At 41.9% G+C, this 27259-nt stretch overlaps 1 protein-coding gene across 6 annotated transcripts in view; it reads left to right on the forward strand.

The window, feature by feature from the left end:
* The window catches only part of ptprub (protein tyrosine phosphatase receptor type Ub), a 361889-nt gene that overhangs the window by 302901 nt on the left and 31729 nt on the right, over positions 1 to 27259 (forward strand). For all 6 annotated transcript variants that reach the window (XM_055903563.1, XM_055903566.1, XM_055903567.1 and 3 more), the window contains 6 exons: positions 619 to 655; positions 1204 to 1301; positions 1967 to 2083; positions 18432 to 18586; positions 18969 to 19104; positions 19439 to 19588. In XM_055903563.1, the coding sequence (XP_055759538.1) occupies positions 619 to 655; positions 1204 to 1301; positions 1967 to 2083; positions 18432 to 18586; positions 18969 to 19104; positions 19439 to 19588 (693 nt within the window). The remainder of the gene's footprint in view (positions 1 to 618; positions 656 to 1203; positions 1302 to 1966; positions 2084 to 18431; positions 18587 to 18968; positions 19105 to 19438; positions 19589 to 27259) is intronic.

Here is a 27259-nt window from a genome sequence, read left to right on the forward strand (position 1 = left end):
TGTTGAATAATGAAATCCGATTTGCTATTTCTATGCGACTTAAACGTAGCGTAGTGGGTGTATGGGTCTAAGGGTCTAACGTAGCGTAGTGTTCTGAAAAGCATCATTTTGATGCGTATAGTGGATGTTCTGAATCACTTAAACTGCTGGGACTACAGTCTCTCTCTCATCTCTCTCAATGCCTAACAAAGTTCTGTGTTGTCTCATTCTGTTATATCGTAACCATGTTTGTTGTGACGTCTGTGTGGGGGGATTTGCACATGCTTTTCGAAGTTGATGACAGCTTTTAGGTAAAGCCTGACATGCAATGGAACGCTTTTTCTCAGGCGTCATAATTAGCTGTGCTTTTGGGAGGTGTCTATTTAGCATGCACACCAAACTGTATAGGCAGACTGGGTGTCTGACGGCACACCATATTTTCTCTGGACTTTTTGCGAGTGGTGTTGGAATGACAGGAAACATGATGTTACTGAGGGAATTGGACAGGAGTGAGAAGGAAGGGGGATCCTTGCTAGAAGATAGGGAGGGAGAGAGGAGAAGGAGGGAGGAGAAGGAGAGAAAGCGCTGTCTGAGGCACAGATGGCTTACTCAGCATGTCATCCCTGTTCTTTTTTTCAGGGCTACCATCGATCCAATCACTTCATAGCCACTCAGGGTGAGTATCCCACCATATCTGGAGTTGGGTGCTTGTGTGTGTTTCTTTGTGATAAATTGAGGTTGACCAATGTACCCAATGAACTTCCACGTAGGATCTAGCAACAGTGACGCATCATACTCACGTATACATCAGTTTCCTTTTTCCGGTGCGTGAATATTTGGATGTGTAGATACACACCCTAGCATCAGTTAGACCCTCTCCTAGTAGAGAGAGAGAGAGACTCATGATCTGTTTCGCCTGTCACTTCTCATACCGAGCCACTGTTCGCTGGCACAGACCAATGAACACTGCTATGAAGCGCTGTACAGCACCACTTTAATTACAGTAGGGCATGTGACCTGACCAGGATAAACTCTTTGGCCCTACTTATAACCTAGCTGCATGTACCTTGATCCCGTGTCCAAGAAAAGTGACTTAGTACAGTAGTATGGGGTCACTTGGTCAGGAAACAATCCTGGCCCTAGTCATATTGAAAATTTCTGTTTAGAGCAAACTGTTTTTGACTGAGATGGTTGATGTGATGGTTTCACCTTTCTGTCCCATAGGGCCCAAACAGGAGACGGTGTATGACTTCTGGAGGATGGTGTGGCAGGAGAACTGCTTCAGCATCGTCATGATCACTAAACTGGTAGAGGTAGGCAGGGTGAGTCTCACACTCACACCTCTCTCATCATACACACCTATCCCCAGCACCATTGCTTCCATCTATCCGGCCATCCATCCATCCAGTTATAGACCTCTTCTATATATAAGGGGACACAATTCAATTTTCTCTACTGTATTCAGGTCCCTTGCTATTTCCTCTGACAGACATCATTGTTGGCGTAATTGAAGCACCAGCAGAATGTAAATGCTATAGTAAGAGTCCCGTTGGTTTCGTCGTAAACATAGACATGGTGGTTAGGATGAGAAAATGTGTCTATCAATATCAGTACATCAACTTTGCTGTTCCCTCCTAGCGCTGGATTGTTTGTCAGCTGAATCAAACTAACAACTAACCTGAATATAAAATGACTAAATCCTTTGTGCCTGAATGGAAAACATTAGCGGTGGCCCAGTTCTAGATATTATGTTCCCCGTCATTAAGGACTATTATAGTTACCTCCTCTATCTATGGAAGAACTGGTTGATTTTGTTGGAGCTGAATTTAAGAATAATTGTTCTGTGTCTTCTTTCCCTAAATGTATTTAATGCTGAGCAGTAGGTAGCACAATTCACCAACAAGGAAGACTGGTGTGCCAAACACATTTCTGTGACTGTTGTTATATGCACATTTGATCAAATGTTATTTGTCTCTCTGTGGACCAGGTGAAATGCTGTAAATACTGGCCCGATGACAGTGAGATGTATGGAGACATCAAGATCACGCTGCTGAAGACGGAAACACTCTCAGAGTACACCGTTCGTACTTTTGCCATGGAGAGGGTGAGTCCGACCATTCTGTACCTGCACATTTTTTGACATTGAGTCAGTCTACGTCTAAGACCAATATCACATGGCTTTTACTTATACAGGACAAATCCCAGCTATTACTAACCATCTTTCCCTCATTCTTTCCTTGTTTTGGTTTCTTATGGCTTCACTGCTTAGACATACCATGATGGCATTGTTTCTTCAGCCGGCGTTTCCAGGCAGTTTTCTATTAAAGAGTCTGTGATGTTCACCAGTCCAACTGAACTGAACCAGCATTCAATCTGTCTCAATTATGAGGTGCTTCTGTTGTGAATGCATCCTACTCAGAGAACATGGCTCCACAGAGGCCTCTTTGACTCTGTGTGATAAAGGCACTTGCCTGACAAATAGCAGCCTGTCTCTGACTAGAGAGAATAGACAGTAAGAAATAATACTCTGGCTCTATGGTTCTTTCCTCTCCTGTGTTACTGAGTTGGCCCCTGTACCAGTCTCCTTCCTAATACTCATAAACATTGCAGAGACAGCAGCAGCAGTTGGCATACACTGATTCGAGTAGACAGTGTCTTACTGCCTGATGATGCATAAATACGACGTAGAGAGATTAGAATAAACAACAGCGCCTGATGTACAGACCGATGTGACTCAGAGACGATGATCATCGAGGGCCCTCTGATTAAATATGCCTGCAGTGAGAGGATTTAATAACTCAAGCTACTTAAACCCCCCCCTTCTCTCTCTCTCACACCTCTGAGGCACTGCTGCTTCTACAATGACAGCGCCTGCGCTTGAAGTGTCCGTTGCTCTCAGCGGACCATCCTGTCAATCAACGCCAGGGTCTCTCCATAGAGCGGCTCAGAGCAACTCTGCGGAGTGACAGTGGCACAAACACAGCATTACTGTTTCACTGTTGCCGCCACTCTCCGTGGGAGTGCTACTGTACGCCACTTATTAAGCAGAGATTTTAGGAGAAGTTGACAGTTTGTTTTCAATGAGCCTCGTCTTCTGAGTAAATGTTTGAGGGGTCTCTCTAACTCTCTCTCTCTCTCTCTCCAAATATTTTCTTTACTTTGTCATCTCGGCTCAGAGGAGGAAATTGCAGTGATGCGTCTGCCGCCTAGTTCCCCATTTGTGCACGAGCCTTCTCGGGCACAGAGTAACAGAGTAAAGCCTAGATCTGGCTGTCAGATTGCAGCTGGAGTTAATGTCACATCCATGGTGGAGAGTTAAACACACATGGGGGTTCCAGTCCCACAGGACCATGTAGTCCATGCTTCCCTCTAGCTCTATCGTACTGTAGGTGTACTCAACAATAGTGTCAATTTGTTGCTGGATCTATGCTGGATATCTTGACATTTAGAAAAAATGAAAAGCTGAAATGTCTTGAGTCAATACGTATTCAACCCCTTTGTTATGGCAGGCCTGAATAAGTTCCGAATATAACATCTATTTTAACGAGTCACATAATAAACTCAGCAACAACAAAAAACGTCCTCTCAGTTGTCAACTGCGTTGATTTTCAGCAAACTTAACATGTGTAAATATTTGTATGAACATAACAAGATTCAACAACTGAGACACAAACTGATCAAGTTCCACAGATATGTGACTAACAGAAATGGAATAATGTGTCCCTGAGGGGGGGGTGTCAAAATCAAAAGTAACAGTCAGTATCTGGTGAAGCCACCACCTGCATTAAGTACTGCAGTGCATATCCTCATGGACTGCACCAGATTTGCCAGTTCTTGCTGTGAGATGTTACCCCACTCTTCCACCAAGGCACCTGCAAGATCCCGGGCATTTCTGGGGGGAATGGCCTTAGCCCTCACCCTCCGATCCAACAGATCCCAGACGTGCTCAATGGGATTGAGATCTGGGCTCTTCGCTGGTCATGGCAGAACACTGACATTCCTGTCTTGCAGGAAATCACGCACAGAACGAGCAGTGTGGCTGGTGGCATTGTCATGCTGGAGGGTCATGTCAGGATGAGCCTGCAGGATGGGTATCACATGAGGGAGGAGGATGTCTTCCCTGTAACGCACAGCGTTGCAATTGCCTGCAATGACAACAAGCTCAGTCCGATGATGTTGTGACACACCGCCCCAGACCATGACGGACCCTCCACCTCCAAATCGATCCCGCATCAGAGTACAGGCCTCGGTTTAACGCTCATTCATTCGACGATAAACGCGAATCCGACCATCACCCCTGGTGAGACAAAACCGCGACTCGTCAGTGAAGAGCACTTTTTGCCAGTCTTGTCTGGGTCCAGCGGCGGTGGGTTTGTGCCCATAGGCAATATTGTTGCCGTTGATGTCTGGTGAGGACCTGCCTTACAACAGGCCTACAAGCCCTCAGTCCAGCCTCTCTCAGCCTATTGCAGACAGTCTGAGCACTGATGGAGGGATTGTGCGTTCCTGGTGTAACTCAGACAGTTGTTGTTGCCATCCTGTACCTGAACCGTAGGTGTGATGTTCGGATGTACTGATCCTGTGCAGGTGTTTTTCTTTTGGTGTTTTTCACAGTCAGTGGAACGGCCTCTTTAGTGTCTTATATTTTCATAACCGTGACATTCATTGCCTACCGTCTGTAAGCTGTTAGTGTCTTAACGACTGTTCCACAGGTGCATGTTCATTAATTGTTTATGGTTCATTGAACAAGCATGGGAAACAGTGTTTACACCCTTTACAATGAAGATCTGTGAAGTTATTTAGATTTTTACGAATTATCTTTGGAAGACAGGGTCCTGAAAAAGGGATGTTTCTTTTTTTGCAGAGTTTACATTGCATGGATTCACTCTGTGTGCAATAATAGTGTTTAACATGATTTTGAATGACTACCTCGTCTCTGTACCGCACACATACAATTATATGTCATGTCCCTCAGCCGAGCAGTGAATTTCAAACACAGATTCTTCCGCAAAGACCAGGAAGGTTTTCCAATGCCTCGCAAAGAAGGGCACCTATTGGTATAAAAAAACAGACATAACATTTTCCTTTGAGCATGGGTGAAGTTATTAATTGCACTTTGGATGGTGTATCAATACATCCAGTCACTACAAAGATGCAGGTGTCCTCCCTAACTCAGTTGCCAGAGAGGAAGGAAACCGCGCAGGGGTTTCACCATGATGCCAGTAGTAATTTGAAAAGAGTTAGAGTTTAATGGCTGTGATAGGAGAAAACTGAGGATGTTTCAACAACATTGTAGTTACTCCACAATACTAACCTAATTAACAGAGTGAAAATAAGGAAGTCTGTACAGCAGGGATGTTGCTAACCCTATTTTAGGGGGGCGTTAGCAAACAAGCTGTATGTGACACACTGATGGGCAAATGCCCAGATGCATTTGCCACAGAGCTTGGACAGAACCAAAGCACTGTGAAATTCACAATATTCCAGAGGCAGATGCGCAAACAAAGGAAAATGGGAGATTTTGTGGTGGAGACCTCCTTGGGTTTAGGCACAGAATTGTCATGTTCCCAAACAATGAAAACAGAGTTGTTGCTTCCCTGCTTGAACAGGATGGTTTGTGAGCTTGACCAGCAATTCTCGACTGTAGATGCAGGTCTGCTAAAAGGCATACAGGCATACATCCCCAACTCAAACTTCCTAGATACATCATGCTAAACAGAGTTTACCAAGCGCTACCTGTATTGATGTTAAAACAGAAGAGATGTTGGTGGCCAGAAAGTTCCTTGCCCGGAAAAGAGAGACTGGATGTCCTCCCAAAGATATGCTTGCTGTGCATAACCTCCTGGATGATGGTATGTTTCCTTCTCTGAAGGAAATCATTCACGTTCCCTCACAATTCCTGTGAGCAGCTGCTCCTGTGAAAGGTCATTTAGTGCACTGCGCCAGCTGCACTCCTGGTTGCATAAGACAATGGATTAGAAAAGGCTAGCAAGTCTTGCAGCCATGTCCATTGAGGGTAAAGTGCTTGGGCCACTAAGCCACAATAGTGTCATTGACCGCTTTGCCACCTTTAAAAATAGGAAGTACACTTTGATGCATCCACCCACAAAATACGCATCAAAAGAGAGAATCAGAAAGGAGCCGTTTTGTAATATAGTACTATTTGTTTAGGAACTTCCTTTTTTTATCAGATTTTATTCCAAATGTTTTTTTATTTATCTCATTAGTTGAATTTAGTTTTTCCCCATTGTGGATGATACTGTTTTTTTCTAATGGTATAACATGACCTGCATGTGTCTGTCTGTCTCTGTCTCTCTCTCTCTGTCTCTCTCTGTCTCTCTGTGTCTGTCTCTCTGTGTCTCTGTCTCTGAGTGGACTTTCATTTCTTTATTTGGATAGAACTTAGTCATATTTGGATAGAAGTAAGTCATATTAGATCGGTGTCTAACGGGTATACTTTTAGCCAACCTTGACCAAAAATAACCTTATTTTACACCTGTTATTACTCTAAAATACTTGATGAAACGACATTTTTGGGGGCTTTAAAAAAAATCCTGGGGGAGTAGGCCCAGCCCCCCCTAAAAGAGGCTTAGCCCTCCCTATCCATGAATCTCTAGTGACTAAAGTAATACTGCTAAACATGTGATAAAGCAATTAACATTTTATCCGGAATACAAAATGTTCTGTTTGGGTCAAATGCAATACAACACATTACTGAGTCTCACTCTTCATATGTACAAGCATATTTCTGTCTGCAGCATGTTATGGGTATGCCTGTAATCGTTTAGGACTGGGGAGTTCCTCAGGATAAAAAATAAGCGGAATGGCGCTAAGCACAGGCAAAATCCTAAAGGAAAACCTGTTTGTCTGCTTTCTCTGAAACTCGCTTAGATAATACCTTTGATACAGTGGAAGCAATACAGGGTTATAACATTTACAGAAAAGACAGAAATGCCAGTGGAGGTGTTGCTGTTTATATGCAGAACCACATTTCTGTAAAGCTTAGAGAGGATCTCATGTTAAATACTGATTAAGTAATATGGCTACAGGCTAATCTGCCTCACCTAAAGCCCATTCTTGTGGTAAACTGCTGGTAGACCACCAAATGCTAACAGTCAGTATTTGTATAACATCTGTGAAATGTTTGATAATGTATGTGATACAGAGAGGTATATTTTCTGGGTGATTTAAATATTAAGCTGCCCACTCAAGAAAAAGATTCAAACTGTAACCAGTGCCTGTAACCTGGTTCAGGTTATCAGTCAACCTACCAGGGTAGTTACAAACAGCGCAGGAATTATATCATCAACATTGATCACATCTTTACTAATTCTGCAGACATTTGGTTTAAAGCGCTATCCAAATCCATTGGATGTAGTGATCACAATATAGTAGCCATATCTAGGAAAACAAAAGTTCCAAATGCTGGGCCTAATATATAGTGTATAAGAGGTCATACAATAAGTTTTGAAGTGATTCCTATGTTATTGATGTAAAGAATATCTGTTGGTCCGTGGTGTGTAAAGTGGAGCAAACAGACACTGAACTGGACACGTTTATGAAATTGCATATTCCAGTTACTAATAAGCATGCACTCATTAAGAAAATGACTGTAAAAACTGTTAAATCCCCATGGATTGAAGAGGAATAGAAAAAGGGTATGGTTGAGAGGGATGAGGCAAAAGGATGGGCAAATAGGTTTGGCTGCACCACCGATTGCCAAACATATTAAGAAATCATGTGACTAAATTAAATAAAAATTACACTATGAAACAAAGATAAATGACATGAATATTGATAGTAAAAAGCTTTGGCGCACCTTAAGTGAAATTTTGGGGAAAAAAGCAAACTCTGCTCATTAAATCAGATGCATCATTCATCACAAAACCGAATGATATTGCTGACACTACACATCCAAGTATATCTGACCAAACTATGAAAGACAAGCATTGTAATTTTGAATTCCTTGAATTCTGCCCACGTGTTCTCGCACACCCCAAGAGCTTCTGGTCAGCGGGGTGGTGGCACTGGGATCCTCATCTCTCCCAAGTGGACATTCTCTCTTTCTCCCCTGACCCATCTGTCTATCGCCTCCTTTGAATTCCATGCTGTCACAGTTACCAGCCCTTTCAAGCTTAACATCCTTATCATTTATCGCCCTCCAGGTTCCCTTGGAGAGTTCATCAATGAGCTTGACGCCCTGATAAGTTCCTTTCCTGAGGATGGCTCACCTCTCACAGTTCTGGGTGACTTTAACCTCCCCATGTCTACCTTTGACTCATTCCTCTCTGCCTCCTTCTTTCCACTCCTCTCCTCTTTTGACCTCACCCTCTCACCTTCCCCCCCTACTCACAAGGCAGGCAATACGCTTGACCTCATCTTTACTAGATGCTGTTCTTCCACTAATCTCATTGCAACTCCCCTCCAAGTCTCCGACCACTACCTTGTGTCCTTTTCCCTCTCGCTCTCATCCAACACTTCCCACACTGCCCCTACTCGGATGGTATCGCGCCGTCCCAACCTTCGCTCTCTCTCCCCCGCTACTCTCTCCTCTTCCATCCTATCATCTCTTCCCTCTGCTCAAACCTTCTCCAACCTATCTCCTGATTCTGCCTCCTCAACCCTCCTCTCCTCCCTTTCTGCATCCTTTAACTCTCTATGTCCCCTATCCTCCAGGCCGGCTCGGTCCTCCCCTCCTGCTCCGTGGCTCGACGACTCATTGCGAGCTCACAGAACAGGGCTCCGGGCAGCCGAGCGGAAATGGAGGAAAACTCGCCTCCCTGCGGACCTGGCATCCTTTCACTCCCTCCTCTCTACCTTCTCCTCTTCTGTCTCTGCTGCTAAAGCCAATTTCTACCACTCTAAATTCCAAGCATCTGCCTCTAACCCTAGGAAGCTCTTTGCCACCTTCTCCTCCCTCCTGAATCCTCCTCCCCCTCCTCCCCCCTCCTCCCTCTCTGCTGATGACTTCATCAACCATTTTGAAAAGAAGGTCGACGACATCCGATCCTCGTTTGCTAAGTCAAACGACACCGCTGGTTCTGCTCACACTGCCCTACCCTGTGCTTTGACCTCTTTCTCCCCTCTCTCTCCAGATGAAATCTCGCGTCTTGTGACGGCCGGCCGCCCAACAACTTGCCCGCTTGACCCTATCCCCTCCTCTCTTCTCCAGACCATTTCCGGAGACCTTCTCCCTTACCTCATCTCGCTCATCAACTCATCCTTAACCGCTGGCTACGTCCCTTCCGTCTTCAAGAGAGCGAGAGTTGCACCCCTTCTGAAAAAACCTACACTCGATCCCTCCGATGTCAACAACTACAGACCAGTATCCCTTCTTTCTTTTCTCTCCAAAACTCTTGAACGTGCCGTCCTTGGCCAGCTCTCCTGCTATCTCTCTCAGAATGACCTTCTTGATCCAAATCAGTCAGGTTTCAAGACTAGTCATTCAACTGAGACTGCTCTTCTCTGTGTCACGGAGGCGCTCCGCACTGCTAAAGCTAACTCACTCTCCTCTGCTCTCATCCTTCTAGACCTATCGGCTGCCTTTGATACTGTGAACCATCAGATCCTCCTCTCCACCCTCTCCGAGCTGGGCATCTCCGGCGCGGCCCACGCTTGGATTGCGTCCTACCTGACAGGTCGCTCCTACCAGGTGGCGTGGCGAGAATCTGTCTCCGTACCACGTGCTCTCACCACTGGTGTCCCCCAGGGCTCTGTTCTAGGCCCTCTCCTATTCTCGCTATACACCAAGTCACTTGGCTCTGTCATATCCTCACATGGTCTCTCCTATCATTGCTATGCAGACGACACACAATTAATCTTCTCCTTTCCCCCCTCTGATAACCAGGTGGTGAATCGCATCTCTGCATGTCTGGCAGACATATCAGTGTGGATGACGGATCACCACCTCAAGCTGAACCTCGGCAAGACGGAGCTGCTCTTCCTCCCGGGGAAGGACTGCCCGTTCCATGATCTCGCCATCACGGTTGACAACTCCATTGTGTCCTCCTCCCAGAGTGCTAAGAACCTTGGCGTGATCCTGGACAACACCCTGTCGTTCTCAACTAACATCAAGGCGGTGACCCGTTCCTGTAGGTTCATGCTCTACAACATTCGCAGAGTACGACCCTGCCTCACGCAGGAAGCGGTGCAGGTCCTAATCCAGGCACTTGTCATCTCCCGTCTGGATTACTGCAACTCGCTGTTGGCTGGGCTCCCTGCCTGTGCCATTAAACCCCTACAACTCATTCAGAACGCCGCAGCCCGTCTGGTGTTCAACTTTCCCAAGTTCTCTCACGTCATCCCGCTCCTCCGCTCTCTCCACTGGCTTCCAGTTGAAGCTCGCATCCGCTACAAGACCATGGTGCTTGCCTACGGAGCTGTGAGGGGAACGGCACCTCCGTACCTTCAGGCTCTGATCAGGCCCTACACCCAAACAAGGGCACTGCGTTCATCCACCTCTGGCCTGCTCGCCTCCCTACCTCTGAGGAAGTACAGTTCCCGCTCAGCCCAGTCAAAACTGTTCGCTGCTCTGGCACCCCAATGGTGGAACAAACTCCCTCATGACGCCAGGTCAGCGGAGTTAATCACCACCTTCCGGAGACACCTGAAACTCCACCTCTTTAAGGAATACCTAGGATAGGATAAAGTAATCCTTCTAACCCCCCCCCCCCCCCCTTAAAAGAGTTAGATGCACTATTGTAAAGTGGTTGTTCCACTGGATATCATAAGGTGAATGCACCAATTTGTAAGTCGCTCTGGATAAGAGCGTCTGCTAAATGACTTAAATGTAAATGTAAATTCCGTAAAGTGAGTGTGGAAGAGGTGAAATAATTATTGTTTTCTATCAACAATGACAAGCCACCGGGGTCTGACAACTCGAATGGAACATTTATGAGGATGATAGCGGACGATATTGGCACTCATATTTGCCAAATTTTCAATTTAAGCCTACTAGAAAGTGTGTGCATCCAAGCCTGCAGGGAAGCAAAAGTAATTCCGTACCAAAGACTAGTAAAGTCCCCTTTACTGGCTCAAATGGCTGACCAATCAGCCTGTTGTTTGACCAGGTACAGTGCTATTTTAAAGTAAACAAATTGACAAGGGGAACTGAATGCATTCAACTGAAATGTGTCCTCCGCATTTAACCCAACCCCTCTGAATCAGAAATGTGTGGGGGGCTGCCGTAATCGACATTCACGTCTTCGGCACTCGGGGAACAGTGGGTTAACCTCTACCGAGCACCTACCCCGGGTCCGGGAGCACCCCCCACCCCCCCCACACTGATTAGCATCGCTAGCATAGCGTCACAATTAAATATTAGCATCTAAATATCATTAAATCACAAGTCCAAGACACCTAATGAAAGATACAGATCCTGTGAATAAAGCCACCATTTCAGATTTTTATAATGTTTTACAGGGAAGACACAATATGTAAATCTATTAGCTAAACACGTTAGCAAAAGACACAATTTTTTTACTCCAACAGTTTTTTCCTGCGTCAGTAGCTATCACTAATTCGACTAAATAAAAATATATATAGCCACTAACCAAGAAACAACTTCATAAGATGACAGTCTGATAACATATTTATGGTATAGCATAGTTTTTTTTTGAAAAATGTGAATTTTTCAGGTATAAATCACAGTTCTACATTGCAGCTGCAATCTGAAATAGTGCCGACGCAGCCAGAACAATTACAGAGACCAACGTCATATAACTAATTACTTGTCTTAAAACATTTCAGAAAAAATACACCGCGTACAGATATTGAAAGCCCAACATCTGGTGAATCCAAATAATATTTCTGATTTATTAAATGTTTTATAGCGAAAACAAAATGTAGCGCTAAATTAGCATAGCCACGCCAGCCAGAACCAGCTGGGCGCCCCCGACCAGTTCACATGCACGACAGATATATGAAATAACATCGTAAATTGGGTCTTACTATTGCTGATCCTTCATCAGAATGTTGATCAAGGTGTCCTTAGTCCTGATGAGTTGTTCAATCCATTCATAATGGCAACTTTCCCTCTTCATTTAGCATATGTACTGGTCGACTGGCCAAAGTAAAAAAAAGTCACAGAACGGAACACTGCAAAACTCCCGAAAAAATTCAAATAATCTGATTAAACTATATTGAAAAAACATACATTAAGATGATATGGTCACATGTATCAAACAAACTTTGAGACGGAGATAGTTTTCATCCGTAACGGCAGCAAAACAGAAGACAATCGCACCTACAAATCGCGCGATTCAGAGAACCGGAAGTTGTCGGTCACGCCAAAGAAATAGGTCTTATTTCACGTCAGTACAAGATAAACAAAAAATGTCTCCTCTGACGTCCTCTTGACACCCAGAGGAAGACGAATGAAGTGTGTTTCGGGTCATAGGTGGCGTGACCATATATAGGCAGAGCGTTGAAGCGAGCATACACATCTTGCATTCTTCTTCTTGGTCAGGGAAAGTGCTGTCAAATGACTTCTGTTTCACTCAGAGACAAAATTGAAACGGTTTTAGAAACTATAGATTGTTTTCTATCCAATGGTATTAATTATATGCATATAGTAAGAGCAATAATTGAATAAGAGGCAGTTTAATCTGTAGAGGAAATTATGCTAATGCGAAAACAGCACCCCCTGTATTCTCAAGAAGTTAACTGCCTTGCTCAGGGGCAGAACAACAGATTTTTACCTTGTCAGATCGGGGATTTGATCCAGCAACCTTTCAGTTACTGGCCCAACGCTCTAATCACTAGACTACCAGACTTTCAGCACGCGTATAGGGAAGGACATTCAACAAGCACAGCACTTACACAAATGACTGTTTGGCTGAGAGAAATTGATAATAAAAAGATTGTGGGTGCTGTTTTGTTAGACTTCGGTGTGTTTTTTTACATGATCAATCATAGTCTGCTGCTGGAAAAAACATATGTGTTATGGCTTTACACCCCCTGCTATATTGTGGATAATGAGTTACCTGTCTAACAGAACACAGAGGGTGTTCTTTAATGGAAGCTTCTCCAACATAATCCAGGTAGAATCAGGAATTCCCCAGGGTAGCTGTCTAGGCCCCCTACTTTTTTCAATCTTTGATTAAAGCCAGTGTGTCTATGTATGTAGATGACTCAACACTGTACATGTCAGCTACGACAGCGACTCAAATGACTGCAACACTTAACAAAGAGCTGCAGTTATTTTCAGAGTGGGTGGCAAGGAATAAGTTAGTCCTAAATATTTCAATAACTAAAAGCATTGTATTTGGAACAAATAATTTACTAAACCCTAAACCTCAACCAAACCTTTTAATAAATAATTTGGAAACTGAGCAAGTGGAGGTGACTAAACTGCTTGGAGTAACCTTGGATTGTAATCTGCCATATTCAAAACATATTGACACAAGAGTAGCTAAAATAGGTAGAAGTCTGTCCATAATGAAGCGCTGCTCTACCTTCTTAACCTGTCTAGGATCAGCGTGGCGCTAGCGGCACCCCCCCCCCCCCCCCCCACTGAAAAACCAGTGCCGCGAAATTCAAAAAAAATATTTTTTTAAAATATTTAACTTTCACACATTAAAGTCCAATACAGCTAATGAAAGACACAGATCTTATGAATCCAGTCAACATTTCCGATTTTTAAAATGTTTTACAGGGAAGACACAATATGTAAAGATGTACATCTATTACCTAAAAACACATTAGCATAATCCACCATCTTTTATTTGTCCACCAACACCAGTAGCCATCACCAATTCGGCTAAACTAAGATATTTATAGCCCCTAACCAACAAAAAAACTCATTAGATGACAGTCTGATAACATATTTATGGTATGGGATAGGTTTTGTTAGAAAAAAGTGCATATTTCAGGTATATGGCATAGTTTACAATTGCACCCACCATCACAAATGGACTAGAATAATTACAATGAGCAACGTGTTTACCTAACTACTAATCATCAAACATTTCGTAAAAATACACAGCATACACGAATCGAAAGACACAGATCCTGTGAATACAGACAATATTTCAGATTTTCTAAGTGTCTTACAGCGAAAACACAATAAATCGTTATATTAGCTTAGCACATAGCAATTAGCAGCCCAGCATTGATTCTAGCCAAAGTGAGCGATAAAAGTCAACATCGCCAAAAGATATTAATTTTTTCACTAACCTTCTCAGAATTCTTCCGATGACACTCCTGTAACATCACATTACAACATGCATATACAGTTTGATCGAAAATGTTTATATTTAGCCACCAAAATCATGGTTAGACAATGTGAAATGTAGACAAGCTGGTAAAGAAAACGTCCTTGCGCCACTTAGACAGTGATCTACTCTTATACATAAATACTCATAAACGTGACTAAAAAATATAGGGTGGACAGGGATTGATAGACAATTTAATTCTTAATACAATTGCGTTATTACATTTTTTAATTTATCCTTACTTTTCAATACAGTTTGCGCCAAGCGAAGCTACGTCAAAAAACATGGCGTCCTAAGCCACTAAAATGTTTCGACAGAAACACGATTTATCATAATAAAAATGTCCTACCTTGAGCTGTTCTTCCATCAGTATCTTGGGCAAAGGATCCTTTCTTGGGAGAAATCGTCTTTTGGTGGAAAGCTGTCCTCTTGCCATGTGGAAATGTCAACTACGTTCGGGATGAACTGAAAAGCGTTCCCAACTTTTCACATCGTTGCAAAAATAAATGTCCCAAAATCGCACTAAACGGATATAAATTGCTATAAAACGCTTTAAATTAACTACTTTGTGATGTTTGTAACTCCTATAACGAGTGAAAAGATGACCGGAGAAATATAACAGGCTAAACTAACGCTTGGAACAGGAGAGGGTCGGTGTCTTCCACGCGCGTTACGCAGCAAGAAAAGACTTGCTAGCTAAAGGTTTTTTTCATTTGTAGGGCCTGTGAACGAGCAATCGAGCCCGTTGGAATCGTCATCACGTAAAGGCATCCAGGGGAAGACGTAAGAAGTGTCCGTATAGTCATAGCAACGACAGTGCCCGTTTAAATGACTTCAGAAAAGTGGCCAACGTTTCTCAAATCTGACTCCATGTCAGGGAAATTGCTGTAGAATGGGCTCTGTTCCACTTAGAGACAAAATTTCAACTCCTATAGAAACTATAGACTGTTTTCTATCCAATAATAATAATAATATGCATATTGTACGATCAAGGATTTTGTGGGAAGCCGTTTAAAAAATTAGCCACATTAGCATAAATAGTCTAAACAGCGCCCCCATCCCCAACAGGTTAACCTCTCTAGGTTATGTGGGACGGTAGCGTCTCACCTCGTCAACAGCCAGTGAAACTGCAGAGCGCCAAATTCAAAACAACAGAAATTCCATAGTTCAAATTCCTCAAACATACATGTATTTTACACCATTTTATAGATACACTTGTTGTAAATCCAGCCACAGTGTCCAATTTCAAAAAGGCTTTACGACGAAAGCAAACCAAACGATTATGTTAGGGCAGAGCCAAGTCACAGGAAAACACAGCCATTTTTCCAGCCAAAGAGAGGAGTCACAAAAAGCTGAAATATAGATCAAATTAATCACTAACCTTTGATGATCTTCATCAGATGACACTCAAAGGATGTCATGTTACACAATACATGTATGTTTTGTTCGTATTTATATCCAAAAATCTGAGTTTACATTGGCACGTTATGTTCAGTAGTTCCAAAACATCCGGTGATTTTGCAGAGAGCCACATCAATTTATAGAAATAGTCATCATAAATGTTGATGAAAATACAAGTGTTATACATGGAATTTTAGATCCACTTCTCTTTAATGCAACCGCTGTGTCACATTTTTTTTTTTTACTTTAAGGAAAAAGCAAACCATGCAATAATCTGAGTACGGTGCTCAGACGACAAATCAACCCAAAGAGATATCCGGCATGTTTGCGGAAGTCAGAAATAGCGGTCAACAGAAGTCAGAAATAGCATTATAAATATTCACTTACCTTTGATGATCTTCATCAGAATGCACTCCCAGGAATCCCAGTTACACAATAAATGTTTGTTTTGTTCGATAATGTCCATCATTTATGTCCAAATTCCTCCTTGTTGTTCGCGCGTTCAGTAGACAATCAAAATTCATGACGCGCGGGGAGGTTCAGACGAAAAGTCATATTACAGTCCGTAGAAACATGTCAAACGAAGTATAGAATACATTTTTATGATTTTTTAACATAAATCTTCAATAATGAGAGAAGAATTCCGGAGAATTCCTTTGTCTTCAGAAATGCAATGGAACTGAAGCTAACTCTCACATGAACGCGCATGGTCAGCTCATGGCAGACCTTACTCAATCCCTCTCATTTGCCCCCACCTCACAGTAGAAGCATCAAACAAGGTTCTAAAGACTGTTGACATGTAGTGGAAGCCTTAGGAAGTGCAACATGACCCCATTTCCACTGTATCTTGGATAAGCAAAGAGTTGAAAAACTAAAAACCTCAGATTTCCCACTTCCTGGTTGGTTTTTTTTCTCTGGTTTTTGCCTGCCATATGAGTTCTGTTATACTCACAGACATCATTCAAACCGTTTTAGAACCTTCAAAGTGTTTTCTATCCAAATCTACTAATAATATGCATATCCTACTCTGGGCACGCTTTTCATCCTGTCACGTTCCTGACCTTGTTTCCTTTGTTCAGTCTTGTTTAGTTGGTCAGGACGTGAGCTGGGTGGGCATTCTATGTTATGTGTTTCTATGTTGGGTTTATTGCTTGGCCTAATATGGTTCTCAATCAGAGGCAGGTGTTTTTCATTGTCTCTGATTGGGAACAATATTAAGGTTGACTGTTTTCACTGTTTGTTTGTGGGTGATTGTTGCCGTGTCTGTGTTTGTTCGCCACACGGTACTGTTTTCGTTCGTTTGTTCACGTCGTTTATTTTTTGGTATTTTGTCAAGTATTTTTTGTCTTCGTTTAAATATTAAAGTATGTATTCAAACCACGCTGCGCTTTGGTCCGATCCTTGCTCCTCCTCAGACGAGGAGGATTACGACGAGCGTTACACATCCGGACATGAAAATACTGCCCCCTACCCCAAAGAAGTTAACAGCACTACTGGTCAGGTGCCAGAAAAAGGGACTTTGACTTCATTACTACTTGCATGTTGAATGCACCAAGCTGTCTGTTTGAACTACTGGCATACAGCTGGAACATCCATGCATACCCTACAAGCCATTCCACAAGCGGTCTCTTCACAGTCCCCAAGTCCAGAACACACAATGGGAGGTGCACAGTACCACATAGAGCCATGACTACATGGAACTCTATTCCACATCAAGGGACTGTCGTAAAACAGATTAAATAAAGCACCTTATGGAACAGCGGGGGCTGTGAAGCAACACAAACAAAGCCACAGACAAATGCATACACACACACGATAACATACACACTATACACACGCGTACACCTTTATTTTTGTACTGTACAGGAAGTACTGTACAGGAAGTTTACATACAGTTGAAGTCGGAAGTTTACATACACCTTAGCCAAATACATTAAAACTCAATATTTCACAATTCCTGACATTTAATCCTAGTAAAAATTCCCTGTCTAAGGTCAGTTAGGATCACCACTTTATTTTAAGATTGTGAAATGTCAGAATAATAGGAGAGAGAATGATTTATTTCAGCTTTTATTTCAGAAGTTTACATACACTCAGTATTTACTAGCATTGTCTTTAAATTGTTTAACTTCCACAAGCTTCCCACAATAAGTTGGGTGAATTTTGGCCCTCCTTCTGACAGAGCTGCTGTAAATGAGTCAGATTTGTAGGCCTCCTTGCTCGCACACGCATTTTCAGTTCTGCCCACAAACTTTCTATAGGATTGAGGTGATGGCCACTCCAATACCTTCTATGCCTTGGCATACAAACCTAAAACACAAGGTCAAATCTATACTGGAGTTGCTAACCAAGAAGACAGTGAATGTTCCTGAGTGGCAGAGTTACAGTTTTGACTTAAATGTACTTGAAAATCTATGGTAAGACCTGAAATGGTTGTCTAGCAATGATCAACAACAAATTTGACAGAGCTTGAAGAATTTTGAAAAGAATAATGGGCAGAATTTTGCACAATCCAACTGTGCAAAGCTCTTAGAAACTTACCCAGAAAGACTCACAGCTGTAATATCTGCCAAAGGTGCTTCTACAAAGTATTGACCCATGGGTGTGAATACTTATGTAAATGAGACATCTGTTTTTGATTTTCAATAAATTTTCTAACATTTCTAAAAACAGGTTTTCAATTTGTCATTATGGGGTATTGTGTGTAGATGGGTGAGAGAAAAAAAGATTCAATCCATTTTGAATTCAGGCTGTAATACAACACTGTAATACTTTCTGAATGCACTGTAACTCATCTAATCTTCTTGTTATTCTTCTTCTGATGTTGTATTTCCACAGAGGGGCTACTCAGCTAAACACGAGGTGCGTCAGTTCCACTTCACGTCCTGGCCGGAGCATGGGGTTCCCTACCACGCCACAGGCCTGCTGGCCTTCATACGTCGGGTCAAAGCATCCACTCCCCCTGATGCCGGACCCGTGGTCGTCCACTGCAGGTACCAGCCTCTAATCAACGCACACTGCAGTACACCACTTCCTGCTAGCTGTCAATACTCATGCAACCATTACTACTTTGTGTTTTTAATGTTTAGTCCCAGTGGGAAAAACTGTTTGAAATGACATAATTTTAATCAGTTTTACATTTGTTATGAGTAGGACGCTATTTCAGCCAGTTTTACCTGCTGTGGTTGAAGCCTTGTAAAGGGGAATTGCATCCATCCCCAGCCCTGAATCTATTATTTTCATGTCACCCAAAGAAAGAGAGAGCCAATAGTTGCTTTCCGACCCTTATCTTTACACGGTTATTACAGTATTGTATGTGAAGGCTTGTCCTGGTCAGAGTTCAGTGAGAGTGACATGCTGTTGTCTCTGTGTCAGTGTGGGAGCGGGCCGCACAGGCTGCTACATCGTGCTGGACGTCATGCTGGACATGGCCGAGTGTGAGGGCGTGGTGGACATCTACAACTGTGTCAAAACCCTCTGCTCCCGACGCATTAACATGATCCAGACAGAGGTGACTGGGCTGGCCTACAGTACATAATGATATTTCTCTCTCGCACCCTTCCACACCTCGTACTCTTTCTTTGTGATCTGGTCCTATGTTCTAACTTTCCCTGTTCTGTAGTTCTCTCTTTCTTACCTCTCTCCCTTTCGCTTTCTCTCTAACACCCCCCCCCCCCCTTGCGTCCTCTGTACCGTACCCCGCCCATTTTCTTTGTGATATCATCCTATGTTTTTCATGTTCTTACTCTCTCTATTCTCTCCCCCCCCCCCTTTCACCCCCCCCCTCTCTCTTCTCTTTCTCTATCCATACCCCCCTCTCTCCCGCGCTTTCTCTCTATCTACAGGAGCAGTACATATTCATCCACGATGCCATCCTGGAGGCTTGTCTGTGTGGAGAGACGGCCATCTTGGTGAATGAGTTTGCCATCACCTACAAAGACATGCTGCGGGTGGACTCTCAGAGCAACTCCTCCCAGCTACGAGAAGAGTTCCAGGTCAGTCACACACCGGAATTAAATAATACACTGTTACGTTGTGAAATACTATTTGACTTCCCAGAAAAGGTTAAGACAAAACAACACAACCCCAACCTAGAAAACTAAATTGAAGCACTGTTGGATATTATGACTTTGTTGCTGGTGGACTAGAGGGGGATCAGACAGAAGTTATGTCTGACCTTAAGTCAGTTGATGTAACGATGCTGGATGGCTCAGAAGTCCAACATTGTAGCAGAAAACAGGACAATTTTGACTGATTAAAACGGCACACTTGTGGAAAAATAAAGTCAGTCACTAAGTGGCACAAGCTCATCCCAGTCGACAGATGGTGTAGAGAGAAAGGAGTTACAATGCGGAGGAGCTGACAAAGAAGTGCGTGTGTGCACATCAGAACCAAGGTGAAAATAGTCGTATTTTGTAGTTGAAAATACCAACTTTTCAAATACTCGAGGTTATCACATATATTTTATATAGACTTTAAACTAAAAGGCAACTATTTTCCTTGATATTCAAATACAGGTCTCAGAAAAACAAATCATTTTTGAAAGAATTTTGATATGTTTCGGAAAACCAAATAATATTTGAAGATATATGAATATATGCAAGTTATTTAAAAACTAAACATATTTATTTGATGTCAAACATTTGATGAAGACTGAAACACTTTTACAACTGTAAAACTTCAATTAAAGGCAGCATCTCAAATAGCTACCTGTCCCTTTTAAATAGCCTGGCAACGGCACAAATTTCTGCAAATAAACGGCTGCTTCAAATAAACGTGTCTAAATTAATTATTTACAAGGTTACCATGAATTCCCATGAATTGCTTAAGAGGTTAAATGTTTGATTTGTTACATTACATAATAAATATCACAAACATCAAGTTTTTATCTCCAGTAAGAAACTGCTAGCCATTTGCTGCTAACAGCTGAGAACTGCTAGCTAACTGGATAGCTAACTGGCAAGCACACAAATTGTCAACAACTTTGGTTGTACAGACCCCCAGAAATCGTCCGATCGCCCTCTGTTGTTTTGTTTATAGAGGAATACTGAGACAAAAGAAACGTGACAGTATGTAAATGAAAAAACACATTAGTGCAGGGGGGAAAAAAATATATATAATAGAATGCTGGAAATGAATGCTGAAATTAAACGATTAACCATACAACTCAGCAAAAGCGGTGTGCATTAGACACCTGGCTCAAATAGACACCTGGCTCAAGTAGAAGCCTTTCTCTGTTAAGCGAACTTTTGTTTTCAGTGATTTAATCAAATAAACACCCGGGATATTGATTAAAGTTTTACGGTAGTTGAGTTAGTATAAATATATGATCATAAGCACATGGTTTGGATGGGTCTTAGATGTGAATCTTAATATAGCCTACAGCTAGAATAAAATGCACGGGGGACATTAGAGTAGACCACTTTTGCAGCTTCAAAATGAACAAGACATATTTTCATAATGAGTGAGACATAAAGTAATATAGTAACTTTGTGATTATTACAATAGCAACATTGTTACATACATAGGACTTTGGAAATTGCTTGATAATGGAATTATTACATAGGTGGAATAAGGAACAGTCACTGTTTCTCTTGTGTACGGTAGTGACAAAAACTCTCAGCTAATTGCTCTGCAATTAAAACACAATTACCGAAGTATTATGGAACAACATGCTAATATCTAGGAAACCCAAAGTTCCAAAGGCTAATATAGTGTATAAGAGGTCATGCAAGAAGTTTTGTGGGGATTCTTATGTTTATGATGTAAAGAATATTTGCTGGTGTGTAATGAGGAGCAGCCAGATGCTGCACTTGACACATTTACGAAATTGTTTATTCCAGTTACTAATAAGCATGCACCCATAATGAAAATGAATGTAAAAACTGTGATATCCCTTTGGATTGATGAGGAATTGAAAAATGTAATGTTTGAGAGGGATGGGGCAAAAGGTATGGCAAATAAGTCTAGTAGCACAACCGATTGGCAAACGTACTGCAAATTCAGAAAAATCATGTGACTGAACTGAATAAAAATATGAAACTATACTATGGAACAAAGATAAATGATATAAAGTATGATAGTAAAAAGCTTTGGAGCAACTTAAATGAAATTTTGGGCAAAAAAGCTAACTCGACTGTCATTCAGTGAATCAGATGGCTCATTCATAACAAAATCCACTGATATTGCCAACTACTTAAAAACATTTTTGTGGCAAGATAAGCAAACTTAGGGATGACATGCCAGCAACAAATACTGACACTACACATCCAAGTGTATCTGACCAATTTATGAAAGAAAAGCATTGTAATTTTGAATTTCGTTAAGTATGTGTGTAAGAGGTGAAACAATTGTCTATCAAAAAAGACAAGCCACTGGGGTCTGACAACTTGGATGGAAAATTACTGAGGATAATAGGGGACGATATTGCCACTCCTATTTGCCATATATTCAATTTCAGCCTCCTAGAAAGTGCCCTCACACTTGGAGGGAAGCTAAAGTCTTTCCGCTACCTAAGAATAGTATAGCCCCCTTTACAGGCTCAAATAGCTGACCAATCAGCCTGTTACCAACCCTTAGTAAAGTTTAGGAAAAAATTGGGTTTGACCAGATACAATGCTATTCCACAGGAAACAAATTGACAACAGACTTTCAGCAAGCTTATTATTATTATTATATATTTTTATATAAATCTCTATTTAACTAGGCGACTCAGTTAAGAACAAATTCTTATTTACAATGACGGCCTACCCCGGCCAAACCCAGACGCTGGGCCAATTGTGCACCGTCCTATGGGACTCCCAACACGGCCGGATGTGATACAGCCTGGAATCGAACCAGGAACTGTAGTGACGCCTCTTGCACTGGGATGCAGTGCCTTAGACCGCTGCGCCACTCGGGAATGTTCTTCCTTTATAGGGAAGGACATTCAACAAGCACAGCACTTACACAAATGACTGATGATTAGCTGTGGGGGTTGTTTTGTTAGACTTCAGTGCGGCTTTTGATATTATCGATCATAGCCTGCTGCTGGAAAAATGTATGTGTTATGGCTTTACACCACCTGCTATATTGTGGATGAAGAATTACCTGTCTAACAGAACAGAGAGGGTGTTCTTTAATGGAAGCCTCTCCAACATAATCCAGGTAGAATCGGGAATTTCCCAGGGCAGCTGTCTATCCCCTTTACATTTTCAGTCTTTACTAATGACATGCCAGTGTGTGTGTATGTGTGTCTATTTTTATGGATGACTCAACACTATACACGTCAGCAAATACAGCGACTGAAATGACCGCAACACTTAACAAAGAGCTAAATATTTAAAAAACTAAAAGCATTGTGTTTGGGACAAATCATTCACTAAACCTCAACTAAATCTTGTAATGAATAATGTGGAAATTGAGAAAGTTGAGGTGACTAAACTGCTTGGAGTAACCCTGGATTGTAAACTGTCATGGTCAAAACATACTGATACAACAGTAGCTAAGACGGGGAGAAGTTTGTCCATAATAAAGTGCTGATCTGCCGTCTTAACAGCACAATCAACAAGGCAGGTCCTACATGCCCTAGTTTTGTCCCACTTGGACTACTGTTCAGTCGTGTGGTCGCGTGCCACAAAGAAGGACTTAGGAAAATTGCAATTGGTTCAGAACAGGGCAGCACGGCTGGCCCTTAAATGTACACCAAGAGCTAACATTTATAATATGCATGTCAATCTCTCCTGGCTCAAAGTGGAGGAGAGATTGACTTCATCACTACCTGTATTTGTAAGAGGGTGGTGAATGCACCGATCTCTCTGTTTGAACCACTGGCACACAGCTCGGACACCCATGCATATATCCCACAAGGGATGTCACCAGAGGTCTCCTCACAGCCCCCAAGTCCAGAACAGACCATGGGAGGCGCACAATACTACATAGAGCCATGACTACATGGAACTCTATTCCACATCAAGTAACTGCTGCAAGCAGTAGAAACAGATTTTAAAAAACAGATACAAATACACCTTATGGAACAGTAGGGACTGTGAAGAGACCCAGGCACAGACACACACACGATAGCATACACACTATACACACGCGTACACATGGATTTTGTGTTGTAGATATGTGGTAGTAGAGTAGTGACCTGAGGGCACACACTTAATGTCTTGTGAAATCTGTTGTGATCGTGTTGTAATGTTTTAAAATTGAATAAACTTCCTTAATTTTGCTGGACCCCAGGAAATATCAAATATTTAGCAGATGTTATTGCGGGTGTAGCGAAATGCTTCTGTTCCTAGCTCCAACAGGGCAGTAGTATCTAACAATTCACAACAATACACACATCTAAAAGTAAAAGAATGGAATTAAGAAATGTATAAATATTAGGACCAGCAATGTCGGAGTGGCATTGACTAAAATACAGTAGAATACAGTATATACATATGAAATGAATAAAACAGTATGTATGCATTATTAAAGTGACTAGTGTTTCATTATTAAAGTGACCAGTGATTCCATGTGTCACGATCGTGTGGCGGATTGACGGACCAAAACGCAGCATTTGGAAAATAAGCCATCTTCTTTTATTTTAAAGATGACGAAAAATAAACACGAAACACTTAATACAAACTAACAAAACAACAAACGATCGTGAAGCTAATAAACGTCGTGCACACACACAGGCTACAAACGTTCTGACATAGACAACTACTCACAACCAATGAAAGCCTATGGCTACCCTAAATAAGGCTCCCAATCAGAGACAACCGAAATCAGCTGTCTCTAATTGGGAACTCATTCAGGTAACCATAGACTCTCCTAGACAACTAAACATACATAGACAACACTAGACACATGTACTCAACACAAACCCATATACTATACCCAACAACCCCTTTACCATAAAAACACCCAAAACCAACAAAACACAAACATTCCCCATGTCACACCCTGACCTAACTAAAATAATAAAGAAAACAAAGAATACTAAGGCCAGGGCGTGACACCATGTCTATGTATATAGTGCAGCTGCCTATATACAGCAGCCTGAGTAATGGGGAACCATAACAAATACAAATATAATGTTGCTCCAGAAGTAATTACAGTTTATTACACTGGCACAAATAGTTGTAGTCACCTCCAAATGAACTGTTCGTTCCCACATCAAAATTGTTCTATGACTTTTTTTTAAATATTTGAATAAAGATCTCAGAAAATGTATGCTTTTTTTAAGGTCTGGTGCAGGTGTATGTGCATGAATGTGAGCTTATGTATGTATGCATGTGTGTTTGCGAATGGCAAAACATGGATTCCAGTTTCCTCTCACATTTATAAGTGTGTGATTGTCATTCAAATCTCCCATAATTTCTGGGAAGCTGGGAATGTGGTGGTCTCAGAGCACTTTATTTGATTCTGATTAGGACAGAGGAGCACCAGGTGTGTTCCCACATGCATTCATTTCCTCTCTTAGCCCTCCAAACGGTACTGTCTACTGACTCTCCTATAAGAGCAGCAGCATTGATTCAAGGTTTCTCATTTCAAAGTACTGCATTTCATACTGGAATAGGCCCACTTTAAGTTTCAAGTTTTAATTTCACGTGCACAAGTACAGTGAAATATTTTCTTGCAACCTCAAAATCCAACAATACAGTAATCAATACAGTAATCAATACAGTAATCAACAACAATGTAATCCTAAACATAACATAAGGTAGAACAAAAACACAGAAGAACACGAGAAAGTAAGCATACTATCTACAGGGTCAGTCAGTTCCAGTACCATATTAACAATGTACTACTGGAGTGATAGAGGTAGATATCTCACCTTAGGGGTAAGATGACTAGGCATCAGGATATATGATAAACAGAGTTGCATGTGCATATTATGTGTGTGTGAGCAAATGATGAAGTGAGTGTTTGTGTGTGTTTTGGAGTTTCCGTGTGCATGAGTGTGTAAGACCCTGTGAGTGTGCAGTGCAAAAATAAAATAAAAGGGTTAATTCAGATAATCCGTGTAGCCATTTCGTTAGCTATTTAGTTACCTATTTAGCAGTCTAATGGCTTGGGGATAGAAGCTGTTCAGGAGTCTGTTGGTATCAGACTTGATGCACCGGTACCACTTGCCGTGCAGAAGCAGAGAGAACAGTCTCTATGGCTTGGGTGGCTGGAGTATTTAACGACTCTCTGGGCCTTCCTTTCACGCTGCCTGATATAGAGGTATCCTGGATGGCAGGGAGCTCGGTCCCAGTGATGTACTGGGCTGTCCGCACCACCATCTGTAGCGCCATGCGATCGAGGGCGGTGCTATTGCCATACCAAGCAGTAATCAGCCAGTCAAGATGCTCTCAATGGTACAGCTGTATAACTTTTTGAGGATTTGACAGCCCATGTTAAACATTTTCAACCTCCTGAGGTGACTGTGAGAGTGTGTGTGGACCGTTTTAAGTCACACCGAGGAACTTGAAGCACTCGACCCGCTCCACTGCAGCTACAGCCAACTTCGCCAAACGGGAGATGATTTAACAAAAGCGCATTTGCGAAAAAAGCACAATCGTTGCACGAATGTACCTAACCACCAAACATCAATGCCTTTCTTAAAATCAATACACAGAAATATATATTTTTAAACCTGCATATTTAGTTAAAAGAAATTCATGTTAGCAGGCAATATTAAACTAGGGAAATTGTGTCACTTCTCACATTCATTGCACGCAGAGTCAGGGTATATGCAACAGTTTTGGCCGCCTTGCTCATTGTGAACTAATTTGCCAGAATTCTACGTAATTATGACATAACATTGAAGGTTGTGCAATGTAACAGCAATATTTAGACTTATGGATGCCACCCATTAAATAAAATACGGAATGGTTCCGTATTTCACTGAAAGAATAAACGTTTTGTTTTCGAAGTGATAGTTTCCGGATTTGACCATATTAATGACCTAAGGCTCGTATTTCTGTGCGTTATTATAATTAAGTCTATGATTTGATAGAGCACTCTGACTGAGCGGTGGTAGGCAGCAGCAGGCTCGTAAGCATTCATTCAAACAGCACTTTACTGCTTTTGCCAGCAGCTCTTCGCAATGCTACAAGTATTGAGCTGTTTATGACTTCAAGCCTATCAACTCCTGAGATAAGGCTGGCAATAGTAAAGTACCTATTAGAACATCCGATAGTCAAAGGTATATGAAATACAAATAGTATAGAGAGAAATAGTCCTATAATAACTACAACCTAAAACTTCTTACCTGGGAATATTGAAGACTCATGTTAAAATGGAACCACCAGCTTTCATATGTTCTGAGCAAGGGACTTAAACGTTAGCTTTTTTACATGGCATATATTGCACTTTTTCTTTCTTCTCCAAAACTTTTGTTTTTGCATTATTTAAACCAAATTGAAAATGTTTCATTATTTGTTTGAGACTAAATTGATTTTGATGTGTTATATATATTTAAAAAAATCATAATCGGTCGACCTCTACTCTCAAAGCACTTCATGATTACAGATGTGAGTGCTACAGGGTGTCATGTAAATATCTTCCCGGCGAGAAATAGTTACAAATCGTTCTGATTGTGATGTCATGTTGTAAAAAATTTCACACTCGTCGTGTTTGGAGGACAAAGAATGCTGAGTTGCATCCAAAGAACACCATACCTACAGTGAGGCATGGGGGTTTGAAAC

Source organism: Salvelinus fontinalis, chromosome 38 (genome assembly GCF_029448725.1).
Source record: "Salvelinus fontinalis isolate EN_2023a chromosome 38, ASM2944872v1, whole genome shotgun sequence".
Taxonomy (NCBI): Eukaryota; Metazoa; Chordata; class Actinopteri; order Salmoniformes; family Salmonidae; genus Salvelinus; species Salvelinus fontinalis.